Source organism: Pelophylax lessonae, assembly GCF_965119305.1.
Source record: "Pelophylax lessonae genome assembly, chromosome: 2".
Taxonomy (NCBI): Eukaryota; Metazoa; Chordata; class Amphibia; order Anura; family Ranidae; genus Pelophylax; species Pelophylax lessonae.
Window position 1 is genome coordinate 407,816,520 of NC_138769.1, and position 12,001 is coordinate 407,828,520.

Below are 12,001 nucleotides of genomic sequence, written 5' to 3' on the forward strand. Positions count from 1 at the left end.
TGCTTGCTTGCCTTTGGTTCTTTAGGTCAGGGGTCTCCAAACTTTCTATACAAAGGGCCAGTTTACTGTTCCTCAGACTTTAGGGGGGCTGGACTGTGGCTAATGGGAGTAGAAATGGTACTGGCATCAGTGGGAGTAAACAGTGCATCTTTGGGGGAGGAATAGTGCACCATCCTTGGTATCAGTGGGAGGAATAGTGCCCCATCATTGCTGTCAATGGGAGAAACAGTGCTCCGTTGTTGAGGTTGTTATAAGAGATGGCGCTGCCCGATCCGTTGGTGCGCATGCGCCCTCTCATGCACAGTAGGACTTGTGCCTCAGCCCTTACGATGTTATCAAAATTCCCTACCTATTCTGCGCATGCACAGTAAGACGTGTGATGCGACTACAGCTGGTGCATGACGAACCTGCACCGGAAATGACGTAGGTAAAGAAATCTGATGGGGTAGGGTTTTCTGACAGAACACCAGCCGCCAATGTTCCCTCTAATTTTTTACTGTGCTGAGCAAATAAAAAAATTTCTGAGCGCAAACCTTTAGACTGAGCAATGGGGGGGGGGGGGGGACGTCAATGCAGAGTGACCAGCGTGCCCTCAATCAATGCAGAGTGCCCACAGCATTGCCCCCAATGCACTCTGCAATTGATTGGGGGCATTGCTGTGGGCACTCTTCAATTGATTGGGGGCATTGCTGTGGGCACTCTGCAATTGATTGGGGGCAATGCTGTGGGCACTCTGCAATTGATTGGGGGCAATGCTGTGGCACTCTGCAATTGATTGGGGGCAATGCTGTGGCACTCTGCAATTGATTGGGGGCAATGTTGTGGCACTCTGCATTGATTGGGGGCAATGCTGTGGGCACTTTGCAATTGATTGGGGGATGCTGTGTCACTCTGCATTGATTGGGGCAATGCTGTGGACACTCTGCAATTGATTGGGGGCAATGCTGTGGCACTCTGCAATTGATTGGGGGCAATGCTGTGGCACTCTACATTGATTGGGGGCAATGCTGTGGCACTCTGCAATTGATTTGGGGCAATGCTGTGGGCACTCTGCAATTGATTCGGGGCAATGCTGTGGCACTCTGCATTGATTGGGGGCAATGCTGCTGCACTCTGCATTGATTGGGGGCAATGCTGCGGCACTCTGCAATTGATTGGGGGCAATGCTGTGGGCACTCTGCAATTGATTGGGGGCAATGCTGTGGGCACTCTGCAATTGATTGGGGGCAATGTTGTGGCACTCTGCATTGATTGGGGGCAATGCTGTGGGCACTCTGCAATTGATTGGGGGCAATGCTGTGGGCACTCTGCATTGATTGAGGGCACCCTGGTCACTCTGCATTGACGTCCCCACCCCCCCCCCTTTTGCTCAGTCTAAAGGTTTGCGCTCAGAAATTTTTTATTTGCTCAGCACAGTAAAAAATTAGAGGGAACATTGGCGGCTGGTGTTCTGTCAGAAAACCCTACCCCATCAGATTTCCCTACCTACGTCATTTCCGGTGCAGGTTCGTCATGCACCAGCTGTAGTCGCGTCACACGTCTTACTGTGCATGCGCAGAATAGGTAGGGAATTTTGATAACATCGTAAGGGCTGAGGCACAAGTCCTACTGCGCATGAGAGGGCGCATGCGCACCAACGATTTGGGCAGCGCCATCTCCATGGCGCACACTGCGCCGATCGGACAATCCTATTCTCTACCCACACGCGCACGCCCACTGTCTCATTGTCGCGCAGTGTGGGGCATGGGGATCGGATTGTCGGGTCGGGGCAGTGTCGGGTCAGCGCAGTGTGTGCCATGGAGATTGGATGGATGTTTGTTATAAGAGATCCCGCTGCCCGACCCGTTGGTGTGCATGCGCCGGCGCATGCACACTAGGACTTTTGTCTGACCCCTTACGATGCTATCATAATTCCCTATCTATTCTGCGCATGCCCAATAGGACATGTGACGTGGCTACAAGCTGCTGCATGACGAATCCACAGCTGATCTCAACCGGAAATGACGTAGGTACGGAAATCTGATGGGGTACGGAAATCTGATAGAACACCGGGCGAAACTGTTGAAGCGTCTGGTGTGTGCGGGCACGCGGCGGATGTGCGCTCGCGTGGACTTACTGCTAAGTGGCGGCGGGCGAGCGATGTCACGCGAGAGCCGCTCGGTCAGCTCTGCGCGTGTCCCCAATGTTGCTAGGGCAAAACAGGGACGCTATGCTGACAGAGGCTCTCGCTTAACTGGAACAAGTCTGTTTTTACAAATGTTTGACCACATATGTTCTAGCGCCCATTAATTTAACGGGCTTAATGTCTAGTCTTCCATAATTGTTGACCCAGGATGCACAAGTGCAGTGTCCAGCCCTGCTGCCTGTCAAAGTCTTTGGCAGGCTGAAATAGGCTGCAGCTGGATGGGGCAGAACACTGTACCGAGTAGTAATTGCTTTTAGCCGCTGTGTGTGTGCAGAGATGTATTTTTTATTCCAGACATACATCCAGGAAATGCCCAGGGCACTAATCACAACTACCACCTAGTACAGCCATGGTGTATTTCAGCATGCCACAGACTTTGACAGCCGCAGTGTACTTCAATCTGGCATAAATTTTCACAGGCAGCAGAGCTGTACGCTGCACCTGTGCCTCGAGGGTGCACGCCGGGATTGGATGCACAAGGACTAAATGCTTAATGTGCAAGTAGCCTTGTACGTAAGTGTGTCTTTTTAAGATTTTTAGTAAAGAGATTTATCAGTTTTATGCACTGTGGATTGAAAAGTAAGTTGTTGTTTTAGTTGTATCGTAGTGGTGTAAATTGCACTGCATAGTGTCTGTATATAGTGTGTATTTTAATTGTTTGCTTGGTGTTAACACTTGCATTTTAATTTTTAGGTAATTAAGGGTTTTTAGTTTTGCATATTTTACGTGATTTTAAAATATGTTACTAAGCTAATTTATCACATAGCAAGCAAAAACACAGTGACATACAGCAGACAGACACACTTCCAATGTACTTTTACTTTTTAAAATTCATGCCATCATTGTTGGGTAATGAGCATAGGAAATAATTTCATTGTGTTTAAATGTGCTTGCTTAATTGTTGTCAGAACTTTGAACACTGCTCTGTGCCTGGACATACATGGCTGCCCCATGTGTGTATTTTGCATAGTGACAGTAAACCTGTCAAAGACTTTGCACAACCCCCTTTTTATCTAATTTTTTAACAAGTGATAGTTGTACAAACGTCTTCTGGTCTGTGAAGAAAGGAGCTATTAAACATCAGGCGATCTCAAGGTTAAAAAATTGGCTAGAAAATCAAGACCAGCCAATCACTTTATTCCCAAGATCGCTCAGTCAGGAGGTGTTGTCGTGAAGGGCCTACTAACATGAAAATGTTCCTGAACTTGCCTGTAAATGATCGGATTAGGTGATAAATTGTCTTTAGAAGCCTTGAAAGTGAAGTGGGCAGTTCACCTCTCTGTAGAACATAAATTTCCTATAAAAGATAAAAATATATGTTTTTTGACAGCAACTAATCATTAACATGTTTTTTCTAACCTACAACTGAATAAGGGCAGTTGGTTTCTAGGGATTTCTATGTGAAACATCCTTTTTAATGTTATCATCCGCATTGGAAAAAATATAGTCTGGAAACTGAGAGGTTGCTTCCACTTTAATAAATATTTCCAGAGACTGCCATGGATATGGACTTGGAAAGCGCTCTGCTGCCAATTAACACAGTACATCTATCTCCATGAAATCCACACTACCTAGGCACATACAGACATTTTTGAACACGTGTATTGGAGATTTTCAAGATGATTAAATCTTATCAACACAGAGGTTTAATACCCGATGCCCTCACTGTGCTTGCGTGGGGATACGAGCCTTTTTTTGTTCTTTTCCCATTAGCATCTTGGGTCCATATGACTCCTTAAGGGTTCCTTGTTGGGTATTCTGGTCCGCTTTGGTGCTCGTGGTCCGGAGGGAGTGTCTGTTCTTTTAATAGTTCGGGTCATGTTGATTCACTATTTATGTGGCTTATGCCATCTGGCCACACCCCCAGATCTAGACTCTTTTGATCAAAACATGTCGAGGCTTTCAGCTGGATATTGTATGAAAATTCGTTTTGAACCCATGAAGAAGATCTACCCCAGGGATCTCCAAACTACGGCCATCCAGCTGTTATGGATCTACACATCCCATGAGGCATTGTAAAACTCTGACATTTACACACATGACTAGGCATGATGAAAATTGTAGTTCCTGAACAATTGGAGGGCCACAGTTTTGAGAACCCTGATCTAGACCATGCACCTGAAGATCTAGACTCTTTTGATCAAAACACATCGGGGTTTTCAGGCAGATATTATTGATATTGAGGATTGATGTATATTGTGTGGTGAATATATCATACTGGAACCACATATTTTAGGATATCCCATGTTAATGACTTTTAACCATGTACAAATAAAATCATATTCTTTTAAGATGTTCAATGTTTGGTTGCTGCCTCAAAGTCCCAGTGTGCTATGTTAACTTAACACAGTTACATTCACAGTTTTCGGAAAGCACCAAAATGCAGAGAAGTCACATTCCAGGCTAGCCCTGCAATCATCTAGTCCATTGGGGTCTAGGTAAAGCCTCCAAAGCAATAATAATAATTATAATAATAATCTTGACCCTAGGTAAAAAAGGCTGCCAAAAAAAAAAGGTCACATTCTAGGCTAGCCCTGCAATCGTCTAGTCCATTGGGGTTCAGGTAAAGCCTCCAAAGCCATAATAATAATATTGAACCTAGGTAAAAAAGTCTGCCAAAAAAAAAGTCACATTCTAGGATAGCCCTGCAATCGTCTAGTCCATTGGGGTTCAGGTAAAGCCTCCAAAGCCATAATAATAATATTGAACCTAGGTAAAAAAGGCTGTCAAAAAAAGTTAAATGTTTCTCGGTAATTAAAAGGCATCCAATCTCCCAGGACACTAGCAATAAACTGAGGCATGGTGGAAGATAGAGGGGTTATACTGTGCTGGTTACTGCTTTTTGGTTGTAAGTGTCCAAATCTCTCTGTGGGTGGCAGTATAATCAACAGTCTCTAAATCCTGTTTGCCTCAATGAATGACAAAGAAACGTAACCAGTTAATAAAGGAATTATATTTTTATTTTTCAAGCCACCACTGCCTGGCGATTTGTGTAAAAAAAAAAAAAAAAAAAAAACTAACATTAAAAATAAGAAATACTACATAAATGTAGTTACATAGTTAAATGTAAAAGTGTTTGGTAACACATCAAACATAGCGAATATGGGAAAAAAAACATGCAACAATCCATTGAAAAACATAGCTTGTACGTTTATTTATATAGTTGTTCAGCATTAAATGTCATACAGTCTCATTGTCTCTACTTCCAAAGCTGGCAAGTGACCTCTAACACTCAAAGCTAAGAGAATCTCCTGAGCAGTCTTGCATAATACCAGCACATATGACAGATGCCCTCAGCTGGAACCAGCAGTGTTCATTTATGAAAAATATATTATTACAAGCACTCATTTTCAGAGTTTAGTTTGCACATTTGTTGCATAATGTTCAAGTTAAGCATCTGCAGAGGAAAAGAGCTGAACAATATCCTTGACCTCTGTCTACTTAAATGTGTCACTAAAAAGAAAGAATGCTGGCAAATTAAGTTGATAGAGGTCCTATTCATACTACCAAGGTGGAAAACAGCATATAACAGAATTGACCATAATTTTCAATGGTGCTGGTGTGTTGAATGGCATTTATCAGGACCCCTTTCATTAAAACAGAGCACAAAGAAGTAGTATGTTATAAAAATGTTGAATTACCACTTTTTTAATGGCCGTTTCACACTGCATTGCTGCAGTTTGGCTGCAACGTAATGTAACTGCGGTTTTTGTGTGTGTTACCCGCGATTGCCCATAGACTTCTATTATGTTCCATGTTTTTGGCACGTTTTCTGAAAGTTCAGCAAAGATGGCAGGAGTTTTAGTGCACTTTCAGATATAGCGCTAAAATTGTGGGTCATAATAGATGTGTATAAGAAGCTGTGAGTAACCAGCACAAAAACCACAGGTACACTGTGTTGCACCCGCGCAGTGGCCAAACCACAACTCAGCAATGTCAAAGCGGATTAAACGTGCTTCAGAAAAATTACAATTTGCACAACACCAATGACAGCAAAGCTTCTTATTTTTGGTGTGCTATCCCATGCTAAATCACACACAGAAGCAAGTATGGTTGGACATGTGGGGTATCATTTGACTCAAGGAGGTTTTATTTTTTTTTTATAAATGGCCGGATCACACTGAGCATGCATGTTGTTATGTATGGAAACAGCAAGAGAGGAAGGAGAGGTAAAATACCTTCAGAACCAGCTTTATTTTGGAGTAAAACCACATCCAAATGTCTGTTTTCTTTTGGACCTTACCATAACCCAGCTTCATTTGAACACAATTCCTGAAATCTTAAACGATTGGCAATGACTGAAACAGCCAGAATGTCAAAACTAGATGTACAACTGCTCGATTTTCCAGTGTTCTTATTGCTACAGTTTCATCGTTCACATTTAGCAATATGTGTCTACAGCCAAACGTCCTTCTGCCCATGAGTCAAGTGGAGCAATCAACCTTAAAGTAGCACTCGAATCAACCTTTTTGGGTAGAATAAGGAAGGCTTAGAGCCCATATCAGGTTTTTCATTGTCATCTGTGTATGTCAAAATTGGGGAGAGCTTCGCTCTTTACTTGTTGTTGAGTTACCAGGTCAGGAAATATGGGGAATACCATACAACCAGAGATTTCCTCATTTGTTACCAGGAATTAAAAGTGGTGGGAAACCTCCCCAATGGGGTTTTAAACAGCAATGAAAATCTACCTGAGGTTCTACGCCCTACCGACCCTATCCAAGACTGAAATAAAATGCCTAGAATTTTATTTAAAGGTGCTTAGAGACATCACATGAAAATACACCCAGTCTTCCAATCTATGTAGGAATCGGCAGAAATTGGGATGTCTATGGCACCTGCAGATGATCAGTACAAAGAAAGCCAGTAAAAACTTCAATAAGATTGATAAGGTCAGGGGTGTTTGCTGACTACATAGACATTCATACTCTTACAATATATGAAGTGATATTGTGCAGAAGTGTATGTGACCAACACACTGAAGGGAAATTACTTGGGGGATCCATGTGAGGTGGTGGAGTGATTCCAAAACACAGTAATGCAGCATCTCTCAAAAGACTGAAGATTCTCTACAGTAATAGATGCACCCTCTGCTGTTCTTATCTGAGTTTAGCAGTATAAAAACTCATTCTTTTACACGACTATAGGCAACGTACAAGACAATGTAGTGATATCAGGTATATACATGTAGAAATGTAATTGAAGATCAGCTCTTGGGGATAGACCTTAGATTGTAGCACCTGTGACTGTAATGCAAAGGAGACACCACCAGGGGCAGCAGCCTACGTGTAGCAATAGGTGCAAAAAAAAAAAAGCAAGCTATGTAAATAGCAACTCATAGAAGTAAAGGGTTAAGAGCCTTATAACATGTGGGTCAGATGGTTCATTAATCATCTAGATGTAGAAGAGCTGAGACGGGATTTGCTGTCATAGGAACCTATGGATGTGGATGGGAGCCCTGGGAGACCACAAGATGACCACCGATGGAGAGCACAAGACTCTTAACCCTTTACTTCTGTGAGTAGCTATTTACATAGCTTGCTTTTTATTTACCTATTGCTGCACTTAAGCTGCTGCCCCCCAGTGGTGTCTCCTTTGCATTACAGTCACGTGTGCTGCAAGCCTTCCCAAGGAAGCTCATCCTGTTCTGCGCAGATCCATCCCCGGAAGTTGACCTTGAATGACGTTTCTACATGTATATACCTATCACTACATTGTCCTATAAGTTGCCAATTGTCATGTGAATAAATTTGTTTTTATACTGCTACACTCATATACACCCTCTACTAACACTTGCAATACCAGCATCCATATATATGTACCAAGAACAATCTGATGAGCTTTGTTATGCCTACAACCAGCTTTAGTCAGTCAAGAATAATTGCACATATATAATAAAAGAGCAATGTCAAATATAACAATATTCAAATTAACACATTGCTATAAATTTTATAGTTAAAAATAATTTTAAAACATTCTAAAAATATAATATAAAGTGAGCATGTCTGAAATTGCTTTACTTTTGGCTATTGTTATTTGAACAACATTTTATTTCGATAACAGGTATGATAAATTAAATGCCTTTATGAAACCAGTAGTGGTCTTGTTCAGCTATTTACTTAGGCAGTAAGTCATCTATTGACCAATTTTACATATATATTTAAGATACCTAAACAACTGTTACATGCTTATATACATGAGCTGTATTACAGTACACATTTTCTGTGTAATGAAAAGGTAGGAAATTGTCATCTCAAATGTTGCTATGCTACATCCCCATCATAGCATTCAAGTTGACACAGTTGTAGTTCGCAATGACTTGAATTCATCACAATTTTGTAAAACATACCAAATAATAAACATATGGGATGTACCGTGGATGCAAAGAAGAAATAGCCCTTCCTGTAGCAAATGTAAACATTTTCTATATAATAACAGATTAGTGGACTTATAGTAAGCCATGATTACAGCCAGATAGTTTAAGAAAAATAAAAAAAAACCAAAAACGAATTTCCTGCTGAAAAGCAGGTATTGTGCAATTTTATACTAACCCATACAACACAGTAAAGTCATTGTTCTCAGAGCAGCAAGCATGGTTTTCCTTAATAGCCCCTGTACAGTCATCTATACACATATATAAAAAAAAAATATAAATATATTTATATTTATCTTATAGCACTAGAGAAGCCTGGAGTTTGGAAGCTGCAGCATAGCATTAGGAGTCTATGAAATGAATAACTAGAACAAAAAAAAAAAAACTTTTGGTTTTTCAGTCTTAAATAAAAAGACATTCATAGGTCAAGCAATCTTCATAGTACATGGACTGCATACTGCAGAAGCACAAATGGAGATGAGGCACATTGTTCAATAGTTTTTCCTGTATACATACACAAATTAATCAAACATACATGCAGACAGACATGTTTAGCACAAGACAGTCTCTATTTTTTTATCGCATTCTTCATAGAGCTGTAAACGTTTCACAAAGACCTTTTGTTGGTGGAGGTTACAGACCGCAAGCTTTGGTTCATGATGGTCATGACAGTACATATCTGTGCAACACAGAAAAGCAAGTTCAAGCAGCAGGCAGGTTTGATCTGGGCATGCAAGTACTCATGACGCTCCATCGTCCTCCTCCACATCAGGCAGCTCCGAGTCCTTCAGGACCTCTCCACTTGCTTGCTTTCTGCATGAAAAAAAAAGGGGGACATTATGCATTACAAGTTGAACTGTGACATCATTAAATCTGAAGTGAAAAGGGGTTTTAAGATAATAGTTCTCACTTAGACTTTCGTTATGCTGTAAATAGAAATAAACTCAATGGGATTTGACCTAGAACAAGTACACTAACCAGATGTGAATACCTACAAACCTTAGAAAGTTTTTGGTGGAGTTTCTGGTTCCCCTGCTTTTACATAAAATGTTACCCTCAAGTATGCCTTCCACTCGTTAACATAGCCAATTAGAATGACTTATTTCAGCAAGTAGCTAGTTAGTAGTAGTAGTGGTGAAGCCATATCTACCTCAGCAAGTAGCTAGTTAGTAGTAGTAGTGGTGAAGCCATATCTACATCTAGCAAGTAGCTAGTTAATAGTAATAGTAGTAGTAGTAGTAGTAGTGGTGAAGCCATATCTACCTCAGCAAGTAGCTAGTTAGTAGTAGTAGTGGTGAAGCCATATCTACATCTAGCAAGTAGCTAGTTAATAGTAATAGTAGTAGTAGTAGTAGTAGTAGTGGTGAAGCCATATCTACCTCAGCAAGTAGCTAGTTAGTAGTAGTAGTGGTGAAGCCATATCTACCTCAGCAAGTAGCTAGTTAATAGTAGTAGTAGTGGTGAAGCCATATCTACCTCAGCAAGTAGCTAGTTAGTAGTAGTAGTGGTGAAGCCATATCTACCTCAGCAAGTAGCTAGTTAATAGTAGTAGTAGTGGTGGTGAAGCCATATCTATCTCAGCAAGTAGCTAGTTCGTAGTAGTAGTAGTGGTGAAGCCATATCTACCTCAGCAAGTAGCTAGTTAGTAGTAGTAGTGGTGAAGCCATATCTACCTCAGCAAGTAGCTAGTTAGTAGTAGTAGTGATGAAGCCATATCTACCTCAGCAAGTAGCTAGTTAGTAGTAGTAGTGGTGAAGCCATATCTACCTCAGCAAGTAGCTAGTTCGTAGTAGTAGTAGTGGTGAAGCCATATCTACCTCAGCAAATAGCTAGTTAGTAGTAGTAGTGGTGAAGCCATATCTACCTCAGCAAGTAGCTAGTTAGTAGTAGTAGTAGTGGTGAAGCCATATCTACCTCAGCAAGTAGCTAGTTAGTAGTAGTAGTGGTGAAGCCATATCTATCTCATTTATGTGCCATTTAGAACTTTATGGAATGCGCTCACACCAGCCTGAGGAACCTAAGCTAACAGGATTTCTGCAACATAGTTATAATGGGTTATTCAATATCGTGCTGCTAGCAGTGTTGAGGAGTGTGCTACACACAGAGTGCATGGTTTAGGAGTTTGCTATGCACAGTGCGCAGGAATCCACTCTCTTTCACAGACTATTCACATCTCACTTCCATCCCTCCCCCAGGTGCGAGAGCCACATGAAATGGCCTGGAGGGCCATATTCGGCCCGCGGGCCTTGTGTTTGACACATGTGGTGTAGGCAATCTGCAAGTCACCACAGACAACTGGAATAACGGTTTCATCCAAGGAAAGTACATGTCTTTCATGACCGACTGTCAATGACTGGTATCACCAGCATAAATAGCCAGGTAGAGGTCTAAAACGAGACATTTCATATGTGATCATTGATGGCATGAACACTTTTGCATCACTATTTTTGGAAAGTTTGGCTTTAGGTATGCTTTAAGAACTTTTGAATGAATAGGATTGTTTGTCACATATTTGAAAACGGTTTGACATTAACTGATATTTTTTCTCAATGGAAAAGTAGCAATGTCAAAATAATTCCTCCATCTGTAAAGTACTGGCATGACTAAAGACTAACAGAAGCCTAAGGCTTTAAAAAATACTTTATTACCCATTCAGTTTGTAAGTGCTTGAACTTATTTTTCTTTTTTTTTTTTGATTTCCACTAAAATGTGAAAAAGAGAGCCATAGAAAAAGTAGCACACAAGACCCATGTGAAGTACAATCTATCTACTCAAGCAAGCATGATGAACAACCAACCAATGTTACAAGGACATTCAGGTACTCTTTACTCAGTAACTCCCCAAAACTTTAGATGCTTGGTCATTTGTTCATCACACTGACTTAAGTAAAACACTGTTTTATCTGAATTTTAGTGTTCTGGCCTTTCCTTTGATTATGTTTACCCAGTAATGACTTTGGTTATGCAGTAAGATCTATTTTGGCCTCCGTGGTTCTGGTACTGGCATGGGCTATGTGTGGGATGGCAGTCTTTGTAAACAGGGATGTTTGGGATGGCTGTCTTTGTAAACAGGCACAGAAAGCAATAAAAAGCTGGCAATGATTGACACATTTGTACTTTAGACAAAAAAAAACTTTTGCTAAATTTTGACTTTAACTAAAGTGGTATTCAATCCCAAAGCAAACATTTATTATATTGCAGTTTACCAATTCCTAGATGCGATGACTGTATTTGTTTTCTTTTTTAGGATTTCCTCCCTATATTTTCACCTAGTCATTTGTCCAGTAAGTAGTATTTTTCAACAAGCTTCCCTGCAGATGTAGCAGTTACAGGGATGAGACAAACCATTTACTACTGACAGGGGTGTTAACACCCTGACACATGATCAGCCTTTATTTATGTAAAACGGTTTACTGTAATTGCTTATAAAATATTACCTGGAGTTTG

General features: G+C 41.1%; 1 protein-coding gene across 5 annotated transcripts in view; it reads right to left on the minus strand.

The window, feature by feature from the left end:
* Window positions 1-8,489: 8,489 nt before the first annotated feature.
* The window catches only part of CAMKK1 (calcium/calmodulin dependent protein kinase kinase 1), a 362,689-nt gene continuing 359,177 nt past the window's right edge, over window positions 8,490-12,001 (minus strand). For all 5 annotated transcript variants that reach the window (XM_082244977.1, XM_082244975.1, XM_082244976.1 and 2 more), the window contains one exon: window positions 8,490-9,368. In XM_082244977.1, the coding sequence (XP_082101103.1) occupies window positions 9,296-9,368 (73 nt within the window). In that variant the 3' untranslated portion in view covers window positions 8,490-9,295. The remainder of the gene's footprint in view (window positions 9,369-12,001) is intronic.